This window comes from Emys orbicularis, chromosome 1 (genome assembly GCF_028017835.1).
Source record: "Emys orbicularis isolate rEmyOrb1 chromosome 1, rEmyOrb1.hap1, whole genome shotgun sequence".
NCBI classification, from domain to species: domain Eukaryota; kingdom Metazoa; phylum Chordata; order Testudines; family Emydidae; genus Emys; species Emys orbicularis.
In genome coordinates, this window is record NC_088683.1 from 2,037,941 (window position 1) to 2,063,895 (window position 25,955).

The window sequence follows — 25,955 nt, forward strand, 5'->3', positions numbered from 1 at the left end:
CCCAGAGCGCAGGCTGGGCTATAAACCCTCCTGCTTCAGGGCGTGAGCTGGGCGCTTAGCACTGGGGGTCAGGCAGCGTCTTCACCAAAGCAGGTTAGCCCCTCGCTGCCACTGCTGGGATTCTTGTCTCGTCCCATGAGGCAGCTGGTCCTGGCCACTGCCGGAGACAGGAGACTGGGCTACAGAGCCCCGGGCTGATGCTCCCTGAGCGCCGGGATGGCAAGGAGCCAGCTGCAGCCCGGCCGAGGGAGACGGCAGTGGGGGGCGGGGGGGGACTCAGGTTTGTGCAGAGGCCCAGGATGGGCCCGTTACCCAATGCCTCTGCCTTTGATCTCACCCTAACTAAGGCTTCCTGATGGCCCCAGCTCAGCTGACGGGCGGGTCACAGAGTCTCTGTTTGCTCTGGGCTGGGATCCTTGTATTTGCCAGCTGGGCTGATTTGCATGTTCAGCATCCTGCCCCCTCCCTTCACCCCCCCCTCGTGTCCCCAGTAGGTCTATAAATACCCCGGAGACCCAGCGCCCTGTACAGGCTGAGCTCCAATCCTCATCACTCCAGACCAGCCGCCCAGACAGACAGACAGACGGACAGGTGAGTCCCTGCCCCCTCCCGGCCCTTCTCCCTCTGTGCAGGGTGCTGGGCACTCGGTGGCATCTGAGCCCTGCAACGGGGCGTCATGGCCGGACTTGCCCTGTGTGAGTCCCTGGGGCCGTCTCTGTCCCATCCCTTCCCCCACAGCGCAGCCCCAGCACCCCGTCCCCTTGTGTCGGTGCTGAGCATCCTCTCCCTGGGGCTCTGCTCCCCGCGCCCCTGGCCTGCCCTGCCCTGTGTGGCTGGAGAGGAGGGGCAGGGAGAGCCGCAGGCTGACTGGCCCTTGGGAACCAGCCCAGGGACACGGGCCCCACACAGCTCCCCTGCCCCTCTGAGTTGAGTCCCCCGGGTCTGGTATCCCTCTCGGGGCCCTTCCAGCCCAGCCAAGCCCTTTAACAAACAGCCCCAGCTCTGAACCACCTCCCCCTGTGTAATGCCACACAGGGGAGGGGTGTCGCTCTGGGGTTGTCTCAGGCTCTCATGGCCCCATCTCCCTGGTGTGTTTTCTCCCCAGGGGAAGCGAGAAGATGGGGCCAGTCGCCTACTTCAGCCTCTGCCTCCTCGGCTGCCTGATCTTTAACCCCTCGCCGGCAGGTGAGTCTCTGCCCAGCACCTCGGAGCTGGAGCCCCGTGGGCCGGTTGCCATGGTGGGAACTGGGAAGTGAATTAATTTCCTTCGTCGCTCCCAGAGCCATTGCCCGTCTCTTGCTGCTGGGGGTCACTGCCTTGGGGAGAGCCCAGGCCCTGCAGCCCCTCCCCAGGGAGCGGGTGAGAGAAGGTGGATGAAATGGCCCCCAGGGTCGGCTCTTCCCATGAGGATTGGGTGGGGCCAGTCCCTGGGCAATGAGCGCTCAGCCCCCATCAGCTACAGCTCCCATCCCACTCTCCCGTGTTCCCCTCCCAATGGCCGGCCGTGTCCCCATGGGGTCCCTCTCCAAGGGCTGGTCATGGCTCCGCTCCAGCCCCAACTTCTCCCCCATCCGGCCTCTGATACCTGCTGGGCTGCCCCATTCCCTGCACAATGTGCCTTTCTCCTCCAGACTGTCCTGTTCCCATCCCCGTTGGGATACGGCTCTGCCCCATCCCTCTGTGTCCCCAGCCCTGAGAAGGGCAGTGCCTGCACAGTGTTCCCCTCCCCTCTGCCCCAACCCCACAGATCCCTACTATCCCCCCTCTATGTCCCATCTCCCTGGGCACCTCTCTCCCCTTCCCTCCTCCTTCAACCCCCCAGATCCTTCCATCCAGAACTGGGCACCATGCTACCGATTTCCTCTCTGCTCCCATGTGTGCCAACCGTAATGCTCCCCCAGCTTCACCCCTTGGTCCTGGCTGTTCCCTTCCCCTTCCCACGCCCTGGCCCCACTGTCCCGCATGGCCCAGGGGGAGACGGGGAGGAGCTCAGGGTGGCAGGAATTCCCTCTGCCCGAGGGCTGCAGCTGAATGGGGGCCACTGTGGCTGGCAGCTCCATATTTCCCCCCTTTCCCAGAGCTTGGAGCCCATGGGGCTCCCTGGGGCAGGGGCAGGGGGGTTCTCCCCCCCCCCACAGTGCACTGGCTCCTTCCCTGCCCACAGGGAGCCCTGGGGAAAGGAGCCCCTGTCCCATGCAAACCCAGAATCCCTGCCCGGCTGGGATCCCTGCTCAGGGCTGGGTTCCAGGGCCCCCTTCTGCCGATGTGCGGTCTGGGCAAACCCAGGTTCTTCCTGCAGTGCCAGGGCCTGGAGGCTCCTGCCCACCAGACACAGCCCCAAACGGGATCCCAATCTTATTCGTCCTAATGGGAAAGCCACGGCTGTGCCTCTGAAACAGCCTCTAACCACGGTGTCCTGTCCCCACCATTACCCCCCGGCACCCTCTCTCTGCAGGGGCACAGCCCTGTCCCAGGGGCTGGCTACTCTTCCAAGGCAACTGCTATGGATACTTCCCCGAAGGGAAAACCTGGATAGAGGCTGAGGTGAGAGGCGGGGGGGGTTGGAAGCAGTGGGGCTCAGGGGTGCTGGGCTGGAGCCAGAGGCTGGGGGGATGGGGAGGTTTAGGTTCGGTATCAGAGTCAGTGGGCTGGGCTGGGCTGGGGAATGAACTCTGGTGGGAGGGGTGGGAGCCCAGGGCTGGCACATTTCACACTGCCCGAGACAGAGTGCTGGGAACAGGCTGTGAGGGAACAACCTGCCCTGGCCAGGCTGGGGAGCAGAATACAATGTAAACATAGCCCCCGGTGGGGCACGATCTCCTCTGGACCCAACGTGCTTGGCATGAGCTGTGTCTGCCAGAGATGGCCTGGGCCCAGATGGGGTCATGTCTCCCTCTAGGCCGGCTCAGGGAGGACCTGCTCCTTACTCGGCGTTACCAGAGCAGCTCCAGTGGCAGGGCTGTGCTAAGGACTGTGGCTGGCTGGCATGTGGCCAAGGACTCTCTGCACAGGACCTGATGGGGGGCTGGAGCCCCGTGTAATGCTGTGTGGGGCGCAGGGTGCACATGAATGTGACCAAGGGGCTGGGAATTCCCTGTGCTTGTGCTCAGGGGGGTTTGTGGTTTCTGTCATCTCTGCTCTGTCGTTCCCCTGCAATGCTGTTTAGTACTTTGATCTGTAGCTATTGTGGGAGCAGTTGCTCCAGGTCGACATAGAACAGGGGCAGGTCACAGACCCAGAACCCAGCAGGGCTGTCTGGGGCATGGGGACAGGGCAAGGCAGTCTGTGGGGACCTCAGCTAGGAGCCAGGGAAGGCTTCCTCTCCTCATGGAGCTGGGGGAGGGGAAAGCCCATTAGCAGGAGTGCCCGGCCTGGCAGGCGCCTCCCCAGGGCACCTATTATGCTAAACCCTGTCTGCGTCTCTATGGGAAGCTGGGCCTGGAAGGAGGGACAGTCAGAAATCTTCTGACTTTCCTGCAAGTCTCCCTCTGTGAGGCAGGTTTTCCAGATCTCACGGAGTTCTTGGAACTCTCTTCTGAACGCTCTTGTAACGATGCTGGTTCTGGCGGGACCCAACTGAGAGTGTCAATTCAGGACAAATTGCTTAAAACAGGGCAGTTACAGCCCAAGGCTGGGGTTTTTCCACCTCTAAGGCAAACCAAACCAGCCAGACTAACAGGACTCTGGTCTCACCCCACTGGCTAACCACAAGTCAGACAAGCAATTCCCTTAGACACTCCAGTTTCCCCGTAACACCACCAGTGCCACTCGTTATGGGGACAGATGGTTATGAAAACCAATACCCCAGTAAAAGAAAAAAGGTTCTCCTGATCCCAAAGGACCAAGCCCCAGACCCCGGTCAATATACAAATCAGATCTTACCCACAAATCACACTGTTGCCAATCCTTTAGAATCTAAAATCTAAAGGTTTATTCATAAAAGGAAAATGATAGAAATGAGAGTTAGAATTGGTTAAATGGAATCAATTCCATACAGTAATGGCAAAGTTCTTGGTTCAGGCTTGTAGCAGCGATAGAATAAACTGCAGGTTCAAATCAAGTCTCTGGAACATCCACAGCTGGGATGGGTCATCAGTCCTTTGTGTAGAGCTTCAGTTTGTAGCAAAGTCCCTCCAGAGGTAAGAAACAGGATTGAAGACAAGATGGAGATGAGGTATCAGCCTTTTATAGTCTTTTCCAGGTGTAAGAACACCTCTTTGTCCTTACTGTGGAAAATAACAGCAAAATGGAGTCTGGAGTCACATGGGCCAGTCCCTGCATACTTTGCTGAGTTACAAGGCGTATCTGCCTTCTCTCAATGGGTCAACTGTATAGCTGATGGTCCTTAATGGGCCATCAAGCAGGCTAGGCAGAGCTAACACCAACTTGTCTGGGGTGTCACCCAGAAGCATAGCACAAGTTTGAAATACAGACTGTATAAAGTCAATATTCATAACTTCAACTATGAAAATGATACACACATAACCAGCAAATCATAACCTTGTCGTGGACACCTTATTTGACCCCCTTTATACAAGATTTGGTGCCACTACAGGACTGTCACCGAAATATCGGGTCCGCCTAGCTGAGAGCCAATAACAGCCAGACAGGGATAAGGAGGAGTTGCTTTATTCTGCAGAAGAAAGGAGAGCTTTGCACCTTGGTACAAAAACTCTGTCTTACACACATTTTACAGATTTTTTTATACACATTCAGACAAAGGCCCTTGCCGTGTTAACACTTGATTGGTGGTTGTCAGACCCGTGCTTTTGCTATCTGGTCAGTGAAAACCGGCTTGGGACTAGCTCCAACTATCTTAAGGCCTTGAAAGGGAAGACAGTTGAAAACTTCAGGCTACTGTGTACTTGAGGTGTTTGCTTCCCCCTAGTGGCCGCTGGCTGACATAATGGCTGCTAGCAGAAAAGGGGGGGGGTCACTAGTAACTTTTACAGTCCCCCCTTCGGGCCTGACAAGCTCAAAAATTGTCAGGCCCGTTACGCAATTTGCGATTAAGCTGGAGGGAAAGATATTTAGAGCCAAGCGGTTCTGGAGAACCATCTGCCTTAGTTTTTTCTGTGCGGTTGCCAAGTTCACCAGGGCATCGGCAGTAATTTAATTTTCCAGATGTCTCAGTGAATTACCCAATTCCACATGCATCCTCTCCATGGACCTGGCGGGATTCGGTATGTGGGAGCCCACACTCCCCTAATCGGTCCATATGCTTGGAAGGAGCATTGAGAACGTTCGCACTTCCACCCAGAAAGTTTTCAAGTATGTTTTTATGGCCACAGATCAGATGGTACTCCTGATGTGTTTGTAAGGGCAGTGGGCCAAGCCTGAACATGCTGGATCCCACTGCAATGCCTTCCCAGCCTCAGTGATATTCAATACCATTTCTGTCAGCAACTTCTGTGTCATAGAACTAAGGGCAGAAATAACATTATTAGTCACTGGAATAATTTTTATGCAAGTAAAATTTTCCGTGGCAGAACAAACTTTTGGGGGTATTGTTCACTAATTAGGTGACCAAATAACAATAAGGGCCTTTCTTATTTAACATAGTGCAAATTTTAGGAACAGCCATTATATTTATTTTGCTATAGAACCCATCAATTGCAATTACAGATCCTTGGGGTTCACTGGTAGTGATATCATATACTTTTATTTTTATTGATTTATTTAATTGTTTACTTATATGGGATATTCTGAACCTTAAAAATTTTTTTTTAAACAATATTTAAATAAATTACTAAAATGTAAAGGCCTTGGCCATTGGTTTTATTAAATATATGGCATTGTCTGTATTTGGATGTGTTACAGGGGTAATAGTGTAATGGAGGAGATGACAGGGGCAGTGGCAACAAGGTGCCTTTGGTACTTGTCATTTAAAATCGAATTAGGGAGGGCAATACATGCTGAAGGACTTACTCAAAACACAGGGTGCAGCCTGTAGAATAAACCCCAAAATTTAATTAATACCACATTTTTAAGCATGGGTTTTACAAGTTTTCTTTTGCCAGTGTATAATTTTTTGTTTTTTCACCAGGGTCAGTTTTTAATGTCTCCTGTAGGCAGGAATCCCTGGACTTTGGTGGTTCCAATGAAGCAAGTGTTCCTTCTTCTCTTTTCCTGAAACAGTCATGGTTCAGCATCATACAGGGGAAAGGTTACTAGCACATCTCCCTGTAATGGTTTTGCTTCTTCTAGAAAAATTTAAAGGCAAAGGAGGTCTGTCAGTGGACAAGGGAGAGGTTACTAGCACTTTACCTTGTTTTTTTCCCTTTTTCCTGCTGTCCAGAAGGCACAGCAGAGCTAGAAGGAGAAATAGGCTTATTAGTCGGAGAGTCCTCCCGAGGTGGAGGGATCGTTTTACAGTGAGAAGCATGGGTCCAGGTAGGCAGTCCTTGGCACTTTACAGCGGTGTTGGTGGTTAACGGGACTTGGAAAGGGCCTTTCCAGTGTGGAGCCAAAGCAGTCTTTCGTTGGTGGATTTTTACATAGACTTAGTTTTTTTGTTTTAATGAATGGCAGGGCTGCTAGGGTCTTTGGGTAGCACGTCTTTTGTTTGTGAGAAAAGAAACCTAACACATTTCATTAATGTCTGGCAGTGTTTTGCAGATTTCATAGTTGCTTGGGCACATTCTGGCCCCCCTTTTCTTGGCTGTCAGCCAAGTCTTAGCTGTGGGCAGTGTTTTTGGATGGGGCCAGCATCTTATCTTTGGACTGAGCTTGCTAGCTATTGTTTTTCCAGTTAACTTGTTTTTTTGTTTTATAGGCAGCCCAGGTTTCAGTGGCTTTTACCTTATTGGTTAGAAAATTGCATTAATACAGAAGCTTTCTGGCTTGCTTCCAGATTTAAAGCTATTTACAGCTTAAAGATTTTTACTTAAAAAGGGACACAATTAACTTTTCCAGACTTTTGATTGCCTTTTACTTCTAACTTCTGTTTTCAAACACACAGTGATTTGAAAAAGACAACACAACCTATATTGGTAGGTTTGCATTTTTTTTACTTTAACTACAATATACACTGCACATGTTCTGGGGAAAATGCACATCCTCTCCACAATTCAATTTTAACAACACTAGCCACATTAATTTTTACACAAGGTGTAACTATTTCTTTTTTGAACACCGGGTAAAGGCCATTTACTTAACATATAATTCAAAGGGCTATCCTCAGAGGGTTTTACCAGAGACCCACCCATCTGCCTGCTGACACTCTAACAGAGAATTACACAGAGAACAGAGGGAATTATGGCCTAATAGGATTCTATTACAGCAATTTTTACTAATTTTTACTAATACTGACCACTACAGGGGACGGGACAGAAGGATCCCAATTCGACCTCAGAGCTTCATCGCACGCGATGGCTTCGACTCTGAGGAATTACGAATGAGCGGCTCAGTTCCGTCCACACACCTAACGCCCAAATGTATAAGACAGAAATTCATTAACCAGACCAGAACCAGAACCAGATAGTGTCTCCTTATCCTATTAGGACTCACCTTATCGGAACACATATAAAAAATGGAAACTAGGACAGATTACAAAGGATGAATATAGGCAAACAACACAGGAATGCAGGGGCAAGATTAGAAAGGCAAAGGCACAAAATGAGCTCAAACTAGCTACGGGAATAAAGGGAAACAAGAAGACTTTTTATCAATACATTAGAAGGAAGAGGAAGACCAAAGACAGGGTAGGCCCACTGCTCAGTGAAGAGGGAGAAACAGTAACGGGAAACTTGGAAATGGCAGAGATGCTTAATGACTTCTTTGTTTCGGTCTTCACCGAGAAGTCTGAAGGAATGCCTAACACAGTGAATGCTAATGGGAAGGGGGTAGGTTTAGCAGATAAAATAAAAAAAGAACAAGTTAAAAATCACTTAGAAAAGTTAGATGCCTGCAAGTCACCAGGGCCTGATGAAATGTATCCTAGAATACTCAAGGAGCTAATAGAGGAGGTATCTGAGCCTCTAGCTATTATCTTTGGAAAATCATGGGAGACGGGAGAGATTCCAGAAGACTGGAAAAGGGCAAATATAGTGCCCATCTATAAAAAGGGAAATAAAAACAACCCAGGAAACTACAGACCAGTTAGTTTAACTTCTGTGCCAGGGAAGATAATGGAGCAAGTAATTAAGGAAGTCATCTGCAAACACTTGGAAGGTGGTAAGGTGACAGGGAATAGCCAGCAGGAATCAGGTGACCTCCTTGCCCGGAAATGGACAAAGGAGAGGAGGAGGGGCTGGAGGGGAAGTCAGTTTGGATCTGGCTGGGGACATGGAGTGGGTGCAGACGTGGGTGTCCATCTTACTCGCTGCCTCCCAAAATGGACCTGGCTGAGGGGGTCCCATTCTCTGTACCTACAAGCTCTGTTTTAGATTATGTTCCTGTCATCTAATAAACCTCTGTTTTACTGGCTGGCTGAGAGTCACGGTGAATCACAGGAAGCCGGAGGTGCAGGGCCTTGTCTCCCTCCATGCTCCGTGACAGATGCATTAACAGGTGTGTTGTGAGCAAGACACGAGAAGTCATTCTTCCGCTCTACTTGGCTCTGGTTAGGCCTCAACTGGAGTATTGTGTCCAGTTCTGGGCACCGCATTTCAAGAAAGATGTGGAGAAATTGGAGAGGGTCCAGAGAAGAGTAACAAGAATGATTAAAGGTCTTGAGAACATGACGTATGAAGGAAGGCTGAAAGAATTGGGTTTGTTTAGTTTGGAAAAGCGAAGACTGAGAGGGGACATGATAGCAGTTTTCAGGTATCTAAAAGGGTGTCATAAGGAGGCTGAGAGCCAATAACAGCCAGACAGGGATAAGGAGGAGTTGCTTTATTCTGCAGAAGAAAGGAGAGCTTTGCACCTTGGTACCAAAACTCTGTCTTACACACATTTTACAGATCCTTTATACACATTCAGACAAAGGCCCTTGCCGTGTTAACACTTGAGTGGTGGTTACCAGACCCATGCTTCTGCTATCTGGTCAGTGAAAACTGGCTTGGGACCAGCTTCAACTACCTTAAGGCCTTGAAAGGGAAGACAGTTGAAAACTTCAGGCTACTGTGTACTTGAGGTTTCTGCTTCCCCCTAACGGCCGCTGGCTGACATAATGGCTGCTAGCAGAAAAGGGGGGATCACAAGTAACTTTCACAGGACCCTGGTTGCAACCATGTTCTATATGGTCCCAGTTTAAGTCAATAATGTGACACCTCTCCAATTAGGTAACGGCCTGTCTGAGGAGGGACCCCAGACATGGACACTGTGCCCTTGCTGGTCTCACTAGTGCCGTATACGTGTAACACCCCCTCCCTGCTCCAAGGCGATCGCCCTGTGCTTACACCTTCAAAGCTCACACTTGCCCTCTTGTGCAGCACGGCACTGAGAGCTCACATTCAGCTGGTTGTGGCCATGACCTCTCAGTGCTTTTCAGTCCCGGCTCCCAGGCTACATCCCCCGGCTGTCAGTGCAGCCGGCTGCCTTGGTTCCTGGCCGTGAGACCCTGCATTTAGCTGTATTAACGCACACGGGGATCAAGTCAGCCCAGCTCACCGTGCGATCCCGATCCCTGCATAGCCCTGACGTGTCCGTCTCTATTTACCGCTCCAGCAATCTCACTGTCACTGGCAGCCTTCACCCGCACTGGTTTTGTATTGTCTCTGATCACTGAGACAGAGACTGAATAGCCCTGGGCTGAGAACAGACCCCTGATCCCTGTTTAACTGGCTTTGTTTCTTCTTGGCCCAGGCTAAGTGCCAGGACCTCGGGCACAGGACCCATCTCGCCTCCATTCACAGTGCTGGAGAAATAAATATGATGGCCCATTACATCAAGCAGTACCGGAAAAGTTACTTTTTTGCCTGGATCGGACTGTTCGATTTTGAGCATGTGAGTACCCGGTGCCCGCTCTGCCTCTGGCAGCCCCTCCCCAGGCCCCTGGGCTCTGTGTCTCTGCTCAGTGAGGTTGTTGTTTGGGGCGGGGGTGCCACTAGAGCAGGATTTCCATGGGAACGGGGTGAAAAGGGGCTGTGACCGCCTGTGTTTTCAGTCACAGGATCGATCCCCAGTGCCCGGTGCAGAGTATAAACTGCTGGTATTAATATTCACATTCGTTACACTAGCGCCCAGGGACCCACCACACCGGCCCGTTGTGCTCACACCGTACACGCCCGGCACGAGAGTCAGCCCCGCCCCACACAGACGAGACGTCTCGACGAGGGCTCGGGGAAAGGGGCAGCCCCATGGGCAGAGCGACCAATGCGAGGGCAGCAGAGCCCTGGGAGTGCTGTCGCTCTGTGTGTATTCGTCCTCAGGGTGGGCTCAGCTGCCGAGGCTGAACGGGACGTTTCTGAGAGCTCGGGGCTGGGCGCACGTGGTGGGTGCTGCTGGCCCTGCTGGCCGGCCGGCAGCCGGAGAGCAATGCCGCCGGTGGGACCGATGGGAGACGGGGGAGCTCCGTGGGCAGCACTGCTGGGCAGCACAGACGCACCCTGCTGCAGCCGCTCCTGTCTGGCCCCAGAGCGCGGGAGAGGCTGGTGTTTCGGGGGGCAGTGACGGCGCAGACTCCTGCACGAGGCTCCCTCCAGCCGACAGGCTGTCGTCACTTGCTAAACACGCCTGACTGCTCTTGGCCTCCTCACTTCTCACTGTGATAAAATGCCAGAGACAGAGACCTCCTGGGCCACGTCGCAGCCTTTCACCCCTCGGGGGGTCAACTGAGCCTGGGGCAGCGTCTGCCTCTGCTCCCTCGGCAGCTCCCCCTGCACCTGCCCACTGAGGAGCTGCCCACCGAGGGACACGTCCCCGTACAAAACCCTGGGGAATTAATAACCCAGAACTCCCTTCAGGGATAGGGAAGGGGGATCAGGACCCACCCGAATCCCTGAATGCACGGCCAGAACAAGGGGATTGTCTCCAACATTCCCATCTCCTTCCCATCGGCTGAGGTGCTGGCAGCCCACTCCAGGCGCATACGGCTTCTGCTTCCTCCCCAGCAAACAGCCCAAGGGAACACACGATAGAGGCGGGGCCGTGGGTGGTCAGGCTAATGGTCAGAGCAGAAGCAGAAAGTGGATCCAATACAAGGGTCAGAGCCGGAGTCAGGAATTAATAGCCAAGCCGAGGGTCAGAGCCAGGAGGGGACCCAGGCGGCACATCAAGGGTCAGAGCCGGAGCCCAGGGGCAGGGTAAGGAAGCCGGGACCAGGAGCAAGCTGAGGTGGCCAGGATTGAGCAGGAGCAAGGCTGGGAAACAAGCAGGAGCAGGAGGAGGAGCAGGGCTGGAGCAGGACAGGAGCCCGGCGAGGAGCAGCAGCACAGGGAGGATCGCGGCCATGGCATGAACACACTGAGCAGCCAGAGAGCTGCTGGGCTAAGAGCCGGCCAGCTGCCCTCCCTGCCCAGGCAGGGGGTGCAGTCAGTCGCGTGGCCTGCGGCCGGCTGGCTGCGCTGGCTGGGTTCCAGGTGACTAATTCTGCTGCAGCCCCTGATCCCCGACAGTGCGAACCCCAGCTTCATCCAGCGCCCCCGTCCCCCAGACCTACCGCCGTGATCTCTGCAGCGGGGAGCAGAGTAACTCCCCTGTGGATGGGCTTTGGGAGCGTCATCATTGGGCTGGTCCTGGTGTAACTTCAGCTGCCAGTAAATGTAGCCCTGGTTGTCAGCGCTGACATTTCATAGCAATGATCAGTGTCTCCAGAGTCACTGGGCAGCCTCTGCCCGTGCCCTGCCCGTTGCCCCTCGGCTCTGGGGCACGTCTCTAGGTGTGTAACTTTGGGTTTACAGGGGCTCTGCTCTCCTTTGTCTCTGCAGACTCTAAGCTGGAAATGGACAGATGATTCTTCATTCAACTTCAGAGCTTGGGATAAGGGGCAACCCAATACTCCGACAGCAGACGAGCACTGCACAGTGTTATTTTACGATACAGGTAAGCAGGTGGCTCACACCCCCATGGACCTACCACCCTGGCAGCGCTCTGACCACACAGGTCCTGAGTTACTGATCCAGGCTGGCCCCAGCGCGCTCTGGAGTGCAAATCCTTGCTCCTCTCTCTTCCCTGCCCCATGCTGGGAGGGCAGTTAGGAGAGAACCCCTTGTCTGACCTGGTAAAACTCCTACTTACCAGATCCCCAGTGTCAGTTTACATGTCTGCTCCAGTGACAGGCAGGAGACACACCCACCCACCCACCCACCCACACACACACACACACCCCTGGCCCCAGACGGGGACTCTGCTGAGCTGTTAAAGGTTGATGGCTCTGAGTCACTGTTGTGTAACCCTTCTGCCCATCTAAGTTGGCAGCAACAAGGGCCGGGTTCTGTATCTAGGGGTTCTGTTTGAGTAACGCAATGCAAAACCGTCTCGAGCCCCCACCCAGTGACCTGGGACAATTACATACCACCCCCTGGGCGCCTCTAAGAGGCAATACTTCCCCTCTCGCAAGCACGGAGTCTGAGTGTAGCAGAAAAGGTTTAATAACATGAGGTAAACGACATCAGCATTAAATTGGGAAAAACACTACAAACAGGATTCATACCACAAACCATGAGCAAAAGACCCACCCCAGCAAATTGGGCTGTGTCCTTTCCCTTTGGTTCTTGAATCCAGCAACCCAAAAATCACCCAGAGTCCCCAAAGTCCAACACCCCAAAGTCTCTTGGGTCCAGCAACCACCCAAAGTCCCCAAAGTCCAACACCCCAAAGTGTCTTGGGTCCAGCAACCACCCAAAGTCCACAAAGTCCAACAACCCCCAAAGTCTCTGTCCCGGGTCAGTGCAGCCCCAGAGTAAGAGGGGGGCACGCAGGGTATTAAGGGGCATCTTACGTGATCCGAGGCCGACCGGCCGTCTCTCCGTGAGGTTCCGCCGCAGCCTTCACCGCAAGCCAGTCCACTTCCTGCCGTCCCACCAATGGCTCTGCTCTACAAGCTGCTCCGCTCTGCTCACCGACCTGTGAGCCGCTCCAGCCGTCCCCGCAAACGGCTCCGCTCCCCGTTCCTTGGGCTGCTCCAACTGTCCCCACAAGGCTCCACGCCGCTCGCTGCTCCTCCAGTCGTCCCCGCAAACTGCTCCGCCAGCCGCTTAGCAATATAGCTTCAGGCTCCCCCACTAGTTAACACAGCACTCAGTGATTTCAGCTCTTAATAACTTTAGCTCTTTTGTGATTTCAGCTCATAGTAGGGGAGCCCCAGTGCCAGTGCACCACTGGCACAAAGTGAATTCAGCTCAGCAGCCTGTAACTAGACTCCTAATAGAATCAAAGTTAGCTCTGACATTCAACAGTGGAGAGAGAAAGTGATACAATTGGTGTTTTGAGCCCTCCAGGTTAGCCCATGCCATCAGGTACAAATGCCTATCCCCATCCTCTCTCAATTCACTAGGTTTTGTAACCCATGCCCCTTGTCAAGCTACGTAGGTAATGGTGAATCCTTCTGTCATACAACAGTTCCACTGGCCTTGATTCACAGAATCAGGGTAACAAAACTTTTATTCTTCCTGCCACAATAACAGAGGAACTGGGGCTCCCACACCAGCCAAAGTAACCACTTTCAGTTGCTGTTGTCTCATGCCAGGCGGGTGGGTGTGCCTATGCAAACTAGATCAGCCCCTGGAGTTCTTTTCCACACTTGCCATAATTCACCACCAGATGTCAGGGTAGAGCTCATCCTGACTCTGCTTACATCCTCCCCCCAGCCGAGAATTTGTCGTCCCAACAAATCACCTCCTTATTATACCAACTCACTAGTTCCCTCCAAAGGGCCTCAGATAGCCCACTTTAGCTTCCACAAACCTGAGTGCTAAACATATTGGTTCCTCACTAGTCACCCCAGGTGCATCATAAATCAACCGTTTTACTGGTCTTATTACCCTGTCTCGTCTATTGAGAATCTCTGTTGCTGTGGTAGGGGGGACAGCCTCTTGAACGACGGATGGAGAGGTTTCCTTTGAGGGCCCCTCGGCTACTGGCATAGGCCCCTGCATTTCTAGTTCTAACAGTGGAGGGTCCAAGGTGCCCAGGACATCCTCCATCTGTATGTCTCCACTGTCCAATAACCTGTGTGTGTCATCACATGGGGGTCCCACCAGTGGCTCAGGGGTGTCAGGAATGGGCCTAAATACTTCTGCCATGGGGTTTAGGGCGGAAGAGGGGGAGCTCTCTTTTGATTTAGCTGATCGAGACTGAAATCTTGTCTCCATCCCAGGATACCCCATGCTTGTGTCTTCCTCCTCAGACTCACTCTCGCATGTGCTGCATAGGGGTAGGTTAGCTGCAGGGGGCTGGCTGTCCACGTTGGAGGGCGGCTGTGGTCCAGCACCTTCGTTCTGCCTGGTTGCCCTGTTGTGGCCCATCTCATAAGGGGTGCCTACCAATTCCCCCACAAGGAGCAAAAGGTTTCTATGCAGTGTCTTTATCTGCCCTGGACCCTCTTCAGGTTTGATCTTGTAGACCGGCAGGTTTCCTAGCTTTTCCATCACCATGTAAGGTATTGCCTTCCATCTGTCAGCTATCTTGTGTTTGCCAGCAATACCCAAATTTCGCAGCAGGACTCTGTCCCCCGGCTGGAGCTCTTGCAGACGTACCCTAGCATCATATCGATGTTTGTTGCGGTCTGCGTTCTTCCGAGCCGCAGATGTAGCTAAGTGATAAGCATCCCGCAGCTTTTCTCTTAGTCGGGATACATATTGCTGATGAGTTTCATAGCTATCTCCATCCTCTGATACACCAAAGCACAGGTATATGGGTAATCTTGGTTCTCGCCCAAACATTAAGAGATATGGGGTGACTCCTGTAGCATCGTTCCTTGTGGCATTGTAGGCGTGCACCAGAAATGCGACATGTTGGCTCCAGGTTGCCTTCTGCTCTGGCTGCAAAGTCCCCAACATATCTAATAGGGTTCGGTTGAACCTCTCTGGCTGAGGATCACCTTGCGGGTGATAAGGCGTTGTTCTAGACTTTTTAATTCCCGCTATCCTCAGCACCTCCTTCAGAAGGTGACTCTCAAAGTCCCGCCCCTGATCCGAGTGTATCTGGGCTGGAAATCCATAAACTGAGAAATATTTCTCCCACAGTACTCGAGCAAGAGTGGTGGCCCTCTGATCACGTGTGGGATATGTCTGCGCATATCGCGTATAATGGTCAGTCACTACTAGAATGTTCCCAATATTCCTCTTGTCTACTTCTAAAGACAAGAAATCAATGCATACCAGCTCCAGAGGTTTGTTGCTAGTGATGTTCTTCAGATATGCAGCCCTCGTGGGCAGAGTTTTCCTTTGCACACATCGAGCGCAGGTCTCACATTTCCTGCGAACATCTTCAGCCATCCGAGGCCAATAGAACCTACTACAAATAAGTTCCAGGGTCCTCTCCATCCCTAAATGTCCAAAGTCATCATGCAGGGCTCCCATGGCCAGGGCTCTGTACTCTTTTGGCAGCACTAGCTGTGCTCGGTGCTTTTGTAAAGGGTCTGTGGTCACTCGGTGTAGCACTCCCTGAATCAGTTTTAGTTTGGTCCATTCTCTCAATAGTAGTTTACCCTCCGGGTTAGGTGGGACAACCACAGCTGGGCTTCGCCCCTCCCTTTTGGCAAGTAGTGTATCACGAATGTCAATATCTTGCAGCTGGGCTTCCTGCCAGTCAGCCGCATTGAGCATGGGCAAAGGAGATTGGTCCAATGCAATATAGTTCACTGAAGCCGAAGGCACGCATTCAGGGGGCAGGCCCAAAGCTTCTGCAGCACATCCATGAAGACTTTCATGGGCCTCTGGCTCTTGGCGACTCACACTGCAAATAGCCCTCACTCCATCTGTGGGTATCACAGCAACTCCTGGTGCCTGTGGACACCGGGACAATGCATCTGCATCTACATTGCTTCTCCCTAATCGGTATTGAATGCTGAAGTCATAGCTAGCCAAAGCAGCCACCCATCTTTGCCCTTTAGCATCCAGCTTAGCACTTGTTAACACGTAAGTCAGTGGATTGTTGTCCGTCCACACCTGGAACCGAGCATCATACAAGTAGTCTCGAAATTTCTCAGTGATGGCCCATTTCAAGGCCAAGAACTCCAGCTTGTGGGTGGGATAGCGAGTTTCACTATCAGACAGTCCTCGGCTGGCAAAGGCTACAGGTTTACGTTTGCCTTCCACCTCCTGGTACAGTACTGCTCCCAGACCCTCCAAACTGGCATCAGTATGCAGGATAAATGGCTTGCTTGGGTCAGCAAAGACTAGGACCGGAGTGTGAGTTAGGCAAGTAATGATTTCTCAAAAAGCCCTTTCACATCTCTCATCCCACCGTGGCCCAAATGGTTCGAAGGGGCCATAGTGTCTCTCCACAGGAGGCTTTGGGGACCTCCCCTTATTCTTGGTTTTAGATTTGTTCTTGCTGGACTGGTATCCCCTGGTAAGATCATTCAGAGGTTTTATGATCGTAGCATAGTTTTTCACAAATCTGCGGTAGTAGCCACTAAACCCAAGAAAGGTCTTGAGTTCTCTGTAGTTACTTGGACATGGCCATGTAGTGAGTGCTTCTATTTTATCGGGATCAGTACTCACACCCTCTTGGGACACGATGTGACCCACATACTTCACTGAGCTCCTGCAGAACTGGCATTTGTCAATTGAAAGCTTCAACCCATAATCCTCCAACCTATCAAGCACTTTAAGAAGTCTTTCTTCATGCTCCTCCAAGGTTCTTCCAAACACAATCAGGTCATCCAAATAAACTAACACTTGCAGTAAATTCATGTCTCCCACAACTTTCTCCATAAGACATTGAAATGTGGCAGGTGCTCCAGAAATCCCTTGGGGCATGCGTTCGAACTGATAAAACCTAATGGGCAGATGAAGGCTGTCTTCTCCTTATCTTCTTCACCCAGAGGGATCTGGTAGTATCCACTCCGAAGATCCAACACAGAGAACCACTGGCTTCCCAGCAAACAGTCTAAGACATCTTGGACTCGGGGCATTGTGAACTGGTCAACCACAGTATGGCGGTTTAGGGTGCGGTAGTCAATACACATCCGGATTTTCCCATTCTTTTTACGGACCACCACAATGGGTGAGGCGTATGGGCTGCGGGACTCCGTAATGATGCCATTCGCAGCCAGCTCCTGAAGATGTTGTCGCACATCTTCCATCTTGGAGTGGGCAATCCTCCTAGATCTCTCCCTGGAAGGTCGAGAGTCATGGAGAGTTGTGCTCTACTCCTTTTGCACATCCCACATCCCACTCATGCAATGAGAACACCTTGGATCTTTCACAAAGTTTCCTCCTCAGGTGATCTTTCCACTCCTCGGACAACGGTGAATCTCCAAAGTCAAACTTTGCTGGGTCTATTGTCGGAACTTGAGTCTCACACTGGGGTTTTACAATTGATTCAGGCTCGAAGAGGTCTGCTATCTTTTGTCCTTGCTTCACAACAACATCTCGACTTGTTTCATTAGCAATCAGTATAGTCATCTTTTCCTGGGCTTCAGCAGGTAGGGTTATGACTCCACTGGGGACCAGCACTCCTTCCGGGAGCTCTCCTTCAACCGGCTGCTCTACCATTGCTAATGCCCTTTTACTGCCTTTCAGCCGGGTACTCATGACAAGCACTTCTTGCTCCATCCTTGCAGGCACTACTAAGGGGGTTGTGCCCATGTACTTCAGCGCTCCAATCGGTAGCTCAGATGTCTCCTTTTTAGCACTCTCAATCTTCCTATAGGCTTCAGGACAAAGCATATGGATCATCAGGGTATTCAGGTACTGGTCCCCAGCCCGTCGTCTGCAGTAATCCGCGAGCACCTTGAAGAGACTGGAGTTGGTCCTTATCAGCACAGACACATCAGAGGTCCCTTTAGGTCAGGGCATATTAATGCAGCTGTGTCCACCTCTTCTCTCACCTCAGCAACCTCCTCTGGGAATTCCAGATGCACTATGACATACCCTTGGTAGGGGTATTCATCCATGCTGAGGCCACACAGACCAACGCCAGTCAGTGGCTGTATAGGCAGGTGCCTAAGCATCTGTTGGTAGAATGACTGAAATATAATAGTCACTTGAGTTCCAGTGTCAAGCATGGCTTTACACTCCGCCCCTTCAATCCTCACTGTGACCTCTGCTCGAGGCCCTATCAGTCCTGCGGGGAGCCCAGCTGGACGGTCTTTTCTGGGGGAATCTTCAAATCCTGCAGGCCTGGGTGGTCCCCGTCCCCGGACCCTCTGGCAGCTACCGGATCTCTCCCAACTGATCCTCAGCTTTCCATACACTAAGGAGGGTTTTTCTTCATTATGGCACTTGGCAGCACTGTGTCCATCCTGACCACATCGGTAGCAGAAGAATTGTCCTTTCCCCCTTCGCCTGGGTGGGACGGTGGCTCTAAATGCTGACTTCTCCATTGCCACAGTCTGAGGCTCCTTATTCCTGGAAGTCTTAGCTCGGTCATTGGTGCTTTGCAGTTCAGCTATCCGTTCTGTCAGGACCTGCATTTGTTGGGCAAGTTCCTCTGTGGTGCTCACCATCAGTACACTGGCCGTTTGCAGTGGTGTTGTGCCGGCTGGCTCCAATGTTTGGGCTTCCCAAAACTCGCTGTCAGCCTGCCTTTCTTCCTCTTCTCTGACCTCCTTTATCAGCTGGGAATAACTGGCGGGATGTTCCCGGTGTTCTCTTAGCCGGAGATGGAGTAGAATCGGGTTCTGATACTGAGTTCCTCTTACAATTTGAGCCAGTCTGGTCCGATCCATCTGTTCAGCAGTCACTGCTCCCCTCATGACAGCTCTCTGAAGCAGTCTCTCCAGCCTCTGTATACAGGCTGAAATCTTCTCGCCATTTTGCTGTCGGGAATTAAGGAACTTACAGTAACTGTCTTCAGGGCCCTCTACGCTCCCAAAGGTATGATCAAGGGCCTCTAGGCAGTCCTTCACACGGACCCCAGGGTCAATGAGCTTCAGGGTGCGAATCACATCTAATGCTGGACCACTAAGGCTCTCTATTAGACATCTTCACTTTTCTGCATCGGGTACGGCCCACTCCCACAGCATTTCAGTGGTATGCTCCAACCAGGGTTCAAACTCCTCTTCCCCAGCAAATAACCTTAACTCACGACAATAGTTTGACGTAGCATGGGACAATACAACCTTTTCCAATATTTGCCCCAGTGCTTTTGCCCAATCATTGGCTGAGACTGCGGCCCCTGAGCTAGAGGCTGCAGGGCCGGGTCCCAACCAAACCCAACATATTAGCCATTATACAAACAGTAATTTCCTCAAAATATAAACACAATTGTTTCCCAATGCAGTGAAACAGTCAACAGGTGCTTGCGAGGGGTACTGACCCAGGGAATCCCGGACAAGCCCCCAAAAATGTAACCCTTCTGCCCATCTAAGTTGGCAGCAACAAGGGCCGGGTTCTGTATCTAGGGGTTCCGTTTGAATAATGCAATGCAAAACCGGCTTGAGCCCCCACCCAGTGACCTGGGACAATTACATACCAGCCCCTGGGTGCCTCTAAGAGGCAATACTTCCCCTATCGCAAGCACGGAGTCTGAGTGTAGCAGAAAAGGTTTAATAACATGAGGTAAACGACATCAGCATTAAATTGGGAAAAACACCACAAACAGGATTCATACCACAAACCATGAGCAAAAGACCCACCCCAGCAAATTGGGCTGTGTCCTTTCCCTTTGGTTCTTGAATCCAGCAACCCAAAAATCACCCAGAGTCCCCAAAGTCCAACACCCCAAAGTGTCTTGGGTCCAGCAACCACCCAAAGTCCCCAAAGTCCAACAAACCCCAAAGTCTCTGTCCCGGGTCAGTGCAGCCCCAGAGTAAGAGGGGGGCACACAGGGTGTTAAGGGGCACCTTACGTGATCCGAGGCTGACCGGCCGTCTGTCCGTGAGGTTCCGCCGCAGCCTTCACCATGAGCCAGTCCACTTCCTGCCGTCCCACAAACTGCTCTGCTCTACGAGCTGCTCCACTCCGCTCACCAACCTGTGAGCCACTCCAGCCATCCCCGCAAGGCTCCACGCCGCTCGCTGCTCCTCCAGCCGTCCCCGCAAACTGCTCCACCAGCCGCTTAGCAATATAGCATCAGGCTCCCCCACTAGTTAACACAGCACTCAGTGATCTCAGCTCTTAATAACTTTAGCTCTTTTGTGATGTCAGCCCTTAATGATTTCAGCTCATAGTAGGAGAGCCCCAATGCTTATACACCATGGGCCCAAAGTGAATTCAGCTCAGTAGCCTGTAATTAGATTCCTAATGCAATCAAAGTTAGCTCTGACATTCAACAGTAGAGAGGGACAGAGATACTATTGGTGTTTTGAGCCCTCAAACGGGCCCATACCATCAGGAGCAAATCCCTGTCCCCATCCTCTCTCCATTCACTAGGTTTTGTAACCCATGCCCCTTGTCAAGCAAATGCTACCTAGGTAATGGTGAATCCTTCTGTCATACAACAGTTCCACTGGCCTTAAGTCACAGAATCAGGGTAACAAAACTTCATTCTTCCTGCCCCAATAACAGAGAAACTGGGGCTCCCACACCAGCCAAAGTAACCCCTTTCAGTTGCTGTTGTCTCATGCCAGGTGAGTGGGTGTGCCTATGCAAACAAGATCAGCCCCTGGAGTTCTTTTCCACACTTGCCATAATTCACCACCAGATGTCAGGGTAGAGCTCATCCTGACTCTGCTTACAGTTGCACCCCTACTCCACTGCACCATTGTGTCGAGCATCTGAACTGTGCAAACACTGATCCACCCAATGATGTGGGGGCGGGAGCTGCATTTGGCCACGCGCGGGGTCGTGTAGCTCAGAACATTCACACACACGCCGGCTGCTTGTGAAAGTGTTGCCCAGTCACGGAACGTTCACACAATGAACAGGAATGACTGATCCCGTTGAAACTGGCCCTGGGAGGGGATCGTTAGGAAAAGTTCCAGCCAGGGAGCAGAACCCGCAGGAGGCGGTGTAAGTGATTCGGCATTCACGGTACCAGCAGGGAGGGAAAGAAGTTCTGAACGGCCCAGCCAGCAACAGCGACTAGCCAGTGTTGGTGGATAACGAGGGGTCGCTTTGCAGACAGGCTGTGAACAGGAGAGGGGCGAAATTCACAACAAATCCCCTGCCTGGCCCTGATCATTGGGGGCTGTATCTGTGTGGGGCCTGCAGTGCCAGTGGCTGTGGGGAGCAAGGGGCAGGGCCGGGGCTCTCAGACCAATTCCATTTATCTTGGGTTGCCAGGCATCCGGTTTTCGACTGGAACAGCAGGTCGAAAGTGACCCTGGTGACCCTGGGCCATTATAAGTCTGGTTGGCAGTGCAGCGGGGCTAAGGCAGGCTCCCTGGCTCTGCGCGGCTCCCAGAACCGGCCGGCATGTCCAGCTCCTAGGCACAGCTGCGATTAGGGAAGCTCCACATGCTTCCCCCACCCCCAGAGCCAGCTCTGCAGCTCCCATTGCTGGGAACCCCAGCCAATGGGAGCTGCAGGTGCAGTGCCTGTGGGCGTGGGCATCGCACACCACGCAGAGCCACCTGGCCACACCTCCACCTAGGGGCCGGGCATGCCGGCTGCTTCCGGGAGCCGTGTGGAGCCAGGGCAGGGCAGGAGGGAGCCTGACTTAGCCCCGCTGCACTGCCAACCTGGAGCCGCCTGAGGTAAGTGCCACCCACCCGGAGCCCGCACCCTGGACCTGCTCCCGCACCCCAACCCCCTGCCCCAGATCAGAACCCCGTCCTGCACCCAAACTCCCTCTCAGAGCCCACACCCTGCATCCCCTCCTGCACCCAACCCCCTGCCCCAGCCCTGAGCCCTCCCACACTCTGAATCCCGTGGCCCCAGCCCAGAGCCCCCTCCTGCACCCCAAACCCCTCATCCTCGGCCCCACCCCAGAGCTCACACACCCAGCCAGAGCTTTCACCCCCTCCCTCACTCCACTCCCCTGCCCAGAGCCCCCTGCTGTACACTGAACCCCACATTTCTGGCCCTACCCCAGAGCCCGCACCCCCAGATGGAGACCTCACCCCCTCCTGCACCCCAACCCCCTGCCCCAGCCCCATGAAATTGAATGAGGGTGGGGGAGAGCAGGCGACAGGGTAGGGACTAAGAGAAGGGGTGGGGCAGGGGCAGGGTTGGACCTTGGGGATGGGGTGGGGAAGGGGTGTTCAGTTTTGTGCGATTAGAAAGTTGGCAACCCTACATTTATCACTGGGACCAGCCTGATCCAGCCCTAGCCAGGTGTGTTAGACAGTGACACGCAACAGTAACAAGCCACCAATTACCCACTGGGCTCGTAGTAGTCAATTAACCTTTAACTAAAACATTAATTATTTGTTAATTTTATAAACTATTTGCAAATTTCACCCAACAACTATGTTAAAGGGAAATGAAGGTCCCCACGTTGAGGAAGTGCCAGGTTATTCTGCCCATGTAACCTTAACGGAGCCCCTGGTACATGTGCATCATGATACAGTCTTGAGTTACAGGCTCAGTGTCCGTCAGGCCTGATGCCGGCAGATGGGCACAGCCAGGGCTGCAGTCACTGGACGGGGATAGAGTCAAACAGCAGCAGAAACCCTCACCCAAGGGAACGGGGCACTGAGACTGGCCTATACGCCCCGCGGAGCTCCCTGCTGGCCCTGGGGTGCTGCTGAGGGGCAGAGCCCACCCAGCCCAGCCCCAGGACTGTCCTTCCCTGGGTGCTCTCTGGGCTGACTAAGCAGGAATACTACTGCCGGGCAGCCCCCGGGCACGGGCACAGACACCCCCAGAGCAGAGGGGTAACGGGGTCTGAGGGAGGAACGTGCTGCTCCAAGCACAGCAGGCCGGTGACACTGACTCCTGGGGCAGGGATACATCCCCTCTGCATGGCGGCTGAGCCCTGCCTGGGACAGATGTTCCCATGGGTGTAGCCAGACCCAGGTGGGCAGGGCATGGAGGGGGCCTGGCTGTGGGCAGCTCACTCAGCAGGGAGGAAGGCAGCAGCCCAGTTCCTGAGCGGGTGCCCCCAGTCCTGGGGCAGGGCTCTCGCTCTCTCCTCGGCCCTCTGGCTGGGGTGGGGGGCACGTGGGGTGGGGGAGGTAGGAGCAGTAGCACATGGACCAGGCGTCTCCCTTTTCACACTGAGCCTCGGCCTCTCTTTGCAGGATGGGGCTGCCCCAATCTGGGGTTCATGGGTGGAGTTTTGGGAGGAGCAGGCAGAGTGAGTGTGTGGAGGAGACAGTTCTGCTGCTCCCAGCTTGTGCCCCTGAGGCAGGGAGTCAGAATTTTGGTCCTAAACAGGGGGATTCACAGGGGATTAAGATAAGAAAGGGCTGTTAGGATGTTTCCTAAAGTTAAATGATCTGTTCCAAGCTTGGTGAACTGAGAAAGTCAGTAGCCTAAATGATAGAGAATAACTGTAGGTTTTTCTACAATGGTTTCAATTGCTGTATTCAAGGGGTGGTAACAATGTTACTAATATCTTTCTTTGAGAAGATAACTGATTTTTTAGGCAAAGGAAATATAATAGATCTAATCTACCTCGATGTCAGTTAGGCAGTTAGTGGATACAGTTCCACACGAGAAATTATCAGTTAAATTGGAGAAGATGGGGATTAATCTGAGAACGGAAAGGTGGATAAGGAACTGGTGAAAGGGGAGCCTACAGTGGGTCATTCTGAAAGGTGAACTGTCAGGCTGGAGGGAGGTTATTAGAGAAGTTCCTTAGGGATTGGTCCTGGTACCAATCTTATTTAACATTTTTAAAATGTATTTTAATGTTTTTATTACTGACTTTGGCACAAAAAATGGGAGTGTGCTAATAACATTTGTCGATAACACAATGTTGGGGGTATTGCCAATACGGAGGAGGACTGGAATATCATATAAGAAGATCTGGATGATCTTGTAAACTGGACATTAAAGACTAATGTCTTTAAACTGGGTCGTTAGTGAACACAGCTTGTAGGTGATTGCACTGATTTTAGTATACTGAAATTCATGATAATGTAATTATGTCATTCATAACAATTTTATCATTATTAAAATAGTAAAGATACCAATGATAGGCAGATTCAATAACTAGAATATGAAAGAAATGTATAAGTATGCTGAAAATAGCCTCCCAAAACTGGCAGAGTGATTCCCCCCCCCCCAAACATACAAACCTCTTGAAAAGCACCCACCGGCAAAAACAAGTCAGCGCCTATGATCTGAGGAATGGAAAACCTTCCTTATGGGAGGAGATTCAAAGAGCTCGGCTTGTTTAGCCTAACCAAAAGAAGGCTGAGGGGAGAGACGAGCGCTCTCTATAAACACATCACAGGGATAAATACCAGGGAGGGAGAGGAGTTATTTAAGTTAAGCACCAGTGTGGACCCAAGAACAAATGGATATAAACTGGTCATCAACAAGTTTAGGCTTGAAATTAAGTGAAGGTTTCTAACCATCAGAGGAGTGAAGTTTTGGAGCAGCCTCCAAGAGGAGCAGTGGGGGGAAAAAACCTAACTGGCTTCTAGACTGAGCTTGATAAGTTTATGGAGGGGATGGTGTGACAGGACTGCCTGCAATGGTGTGTGGCCGAACAGTGGCTGCCTGTAGCAAAAATCCCCAACGGCCAGAGACAGGACACTAGAAGCGAAGGGCTCTGCATTACTACAGAGAATTCTTTCCCAGGTGTTTGCCTGGTAGGTCCTGCCCACATGCTCAGGGTCTAACTGATCACCATATTTGGGGTCAGGAAGGAATTTTCCCCTGGGTCAGATTGGTAGAGACTGTGGGGGTTTTCACGTTCTTCTGCAGCATGGGGCACGGGTCACCGGCAGGTTTAAACTAGTGTAAATGGTGAATTCTCTGTAACTTGAAGTCATTAAACCATGATTTGAGCACTTCAGTAACTCACCCAGAGGTTAGAGGTCTATTACAGGAGTGGGTGGGTGAAGATCTGTGGCCTGCGGTGTGCAGGAGGTCAGACTAGATGATCACAATGGTCCCTTTGGACAGTAGGAAGAGTATCTGAGTAAGAATAGACATTACAATCTTAAACCTAACTTGCCACAAGAGGTCAGAATGTGTTAGTATTAGAGCTGAGTGGGTCTAATGTTTATTACATTTTCTTTCTTGATATAGGATTTAGATACAATGCTCCTGTCAGACAATTTCTAAGTTATCTGCCAAAAAAACAAAACAAAAAACCCTAGCATTTTCAGTTAAAGTTGCCCGTCCCCCGAAAATCTGAAATGGTGCCACTGTGGGCAGGCAAGAAATCCTTCCCCGCTCCCCCATGCACAGGGACATTGGCCTGACAGGAGCTCCCTCCCTCCACAAACTTAGAAGCCAAACTACGCCTAAGCTGGGGCGCTTAGGTCTCTATCCCACCCTCCTCTTCCTTGGGTCCCTTGCACAGGAGCTGGGATCTTCTCTGAGGGCAGAGAATGGGGTGGGGCAGGGGTCCTGTATGGCCCAGCCTGCCCAACCACAGGGGTCATTTCTGTTTTTCTTTCTAGGTTTTCCGAAATGGCACGATTATCCCTGTGACACCAAATTCTCTTTCATTTGTAAGCGCAAAGCCTAAGGGAGGCAGGTCGCCTGCACCTGGGGTCTCCCAACACCTGGGCTGTGAGTGAATCGGGTCCGTCCCGCTCTCCTGGGAGACCAGATCCTGTGTCCCCGGCTGCAAAGTCCCTTCTGTAAAGCATCGCTGTGTTACGCTGTGTCACTCCCGCTCTGCTCTGCCCCCTTCTCTCCCTGTCACACCCACGTTCTGCTATTCTCAGCAATCTCAGCACAGTGACGTGATAATAAACTTTCCCTCCAGCATTCAGCTCAGTGCATGTCTCCTTTCTCGTGTTCCTGACTCTGGCATGGACAGTTCCATGTGTCACCAGGCCCCAGCCTCAGCACCCCAGAGCCAGCGCTTCACAGGGGAGGAAAGGGAACAAATGAGGAATAAGGAGGGCCCTGGCCTTCTGGTAAAGACATGGGGGATCAGTACCCCTGAGA

General features: G+C 52.3%; 1 protein-coding gene across 1 annotated transcript; it reads left to right on the top strand.

The window, feature by feature from the left end:
• The first annotated feature begins 1,118 nt into the window (after positions 1 to 1,118).
• Positions 1,119 to 25,527, top strand: LOC135892960 (C-type lectin BpLec-like). Its single transcript, XM_065420743.1, has 5 exons — positions 1,119 to 1,185; positions 2,456 to 2,544; positions 9,748 to 9,888; positions 11,811 to 11,925; positions 25,460 to 25,527. The coding sequence occupies exons 1-5, from the start codon at positions 1,119 to 1,121 to the stop codon at positions 25,525 to 25,527; spliced, it is 480 nt and encodes a 159-aa protein (XP_065276815.1).
• Positions 25,528 to 25,955: the final 428 nt, after the last annotated feature.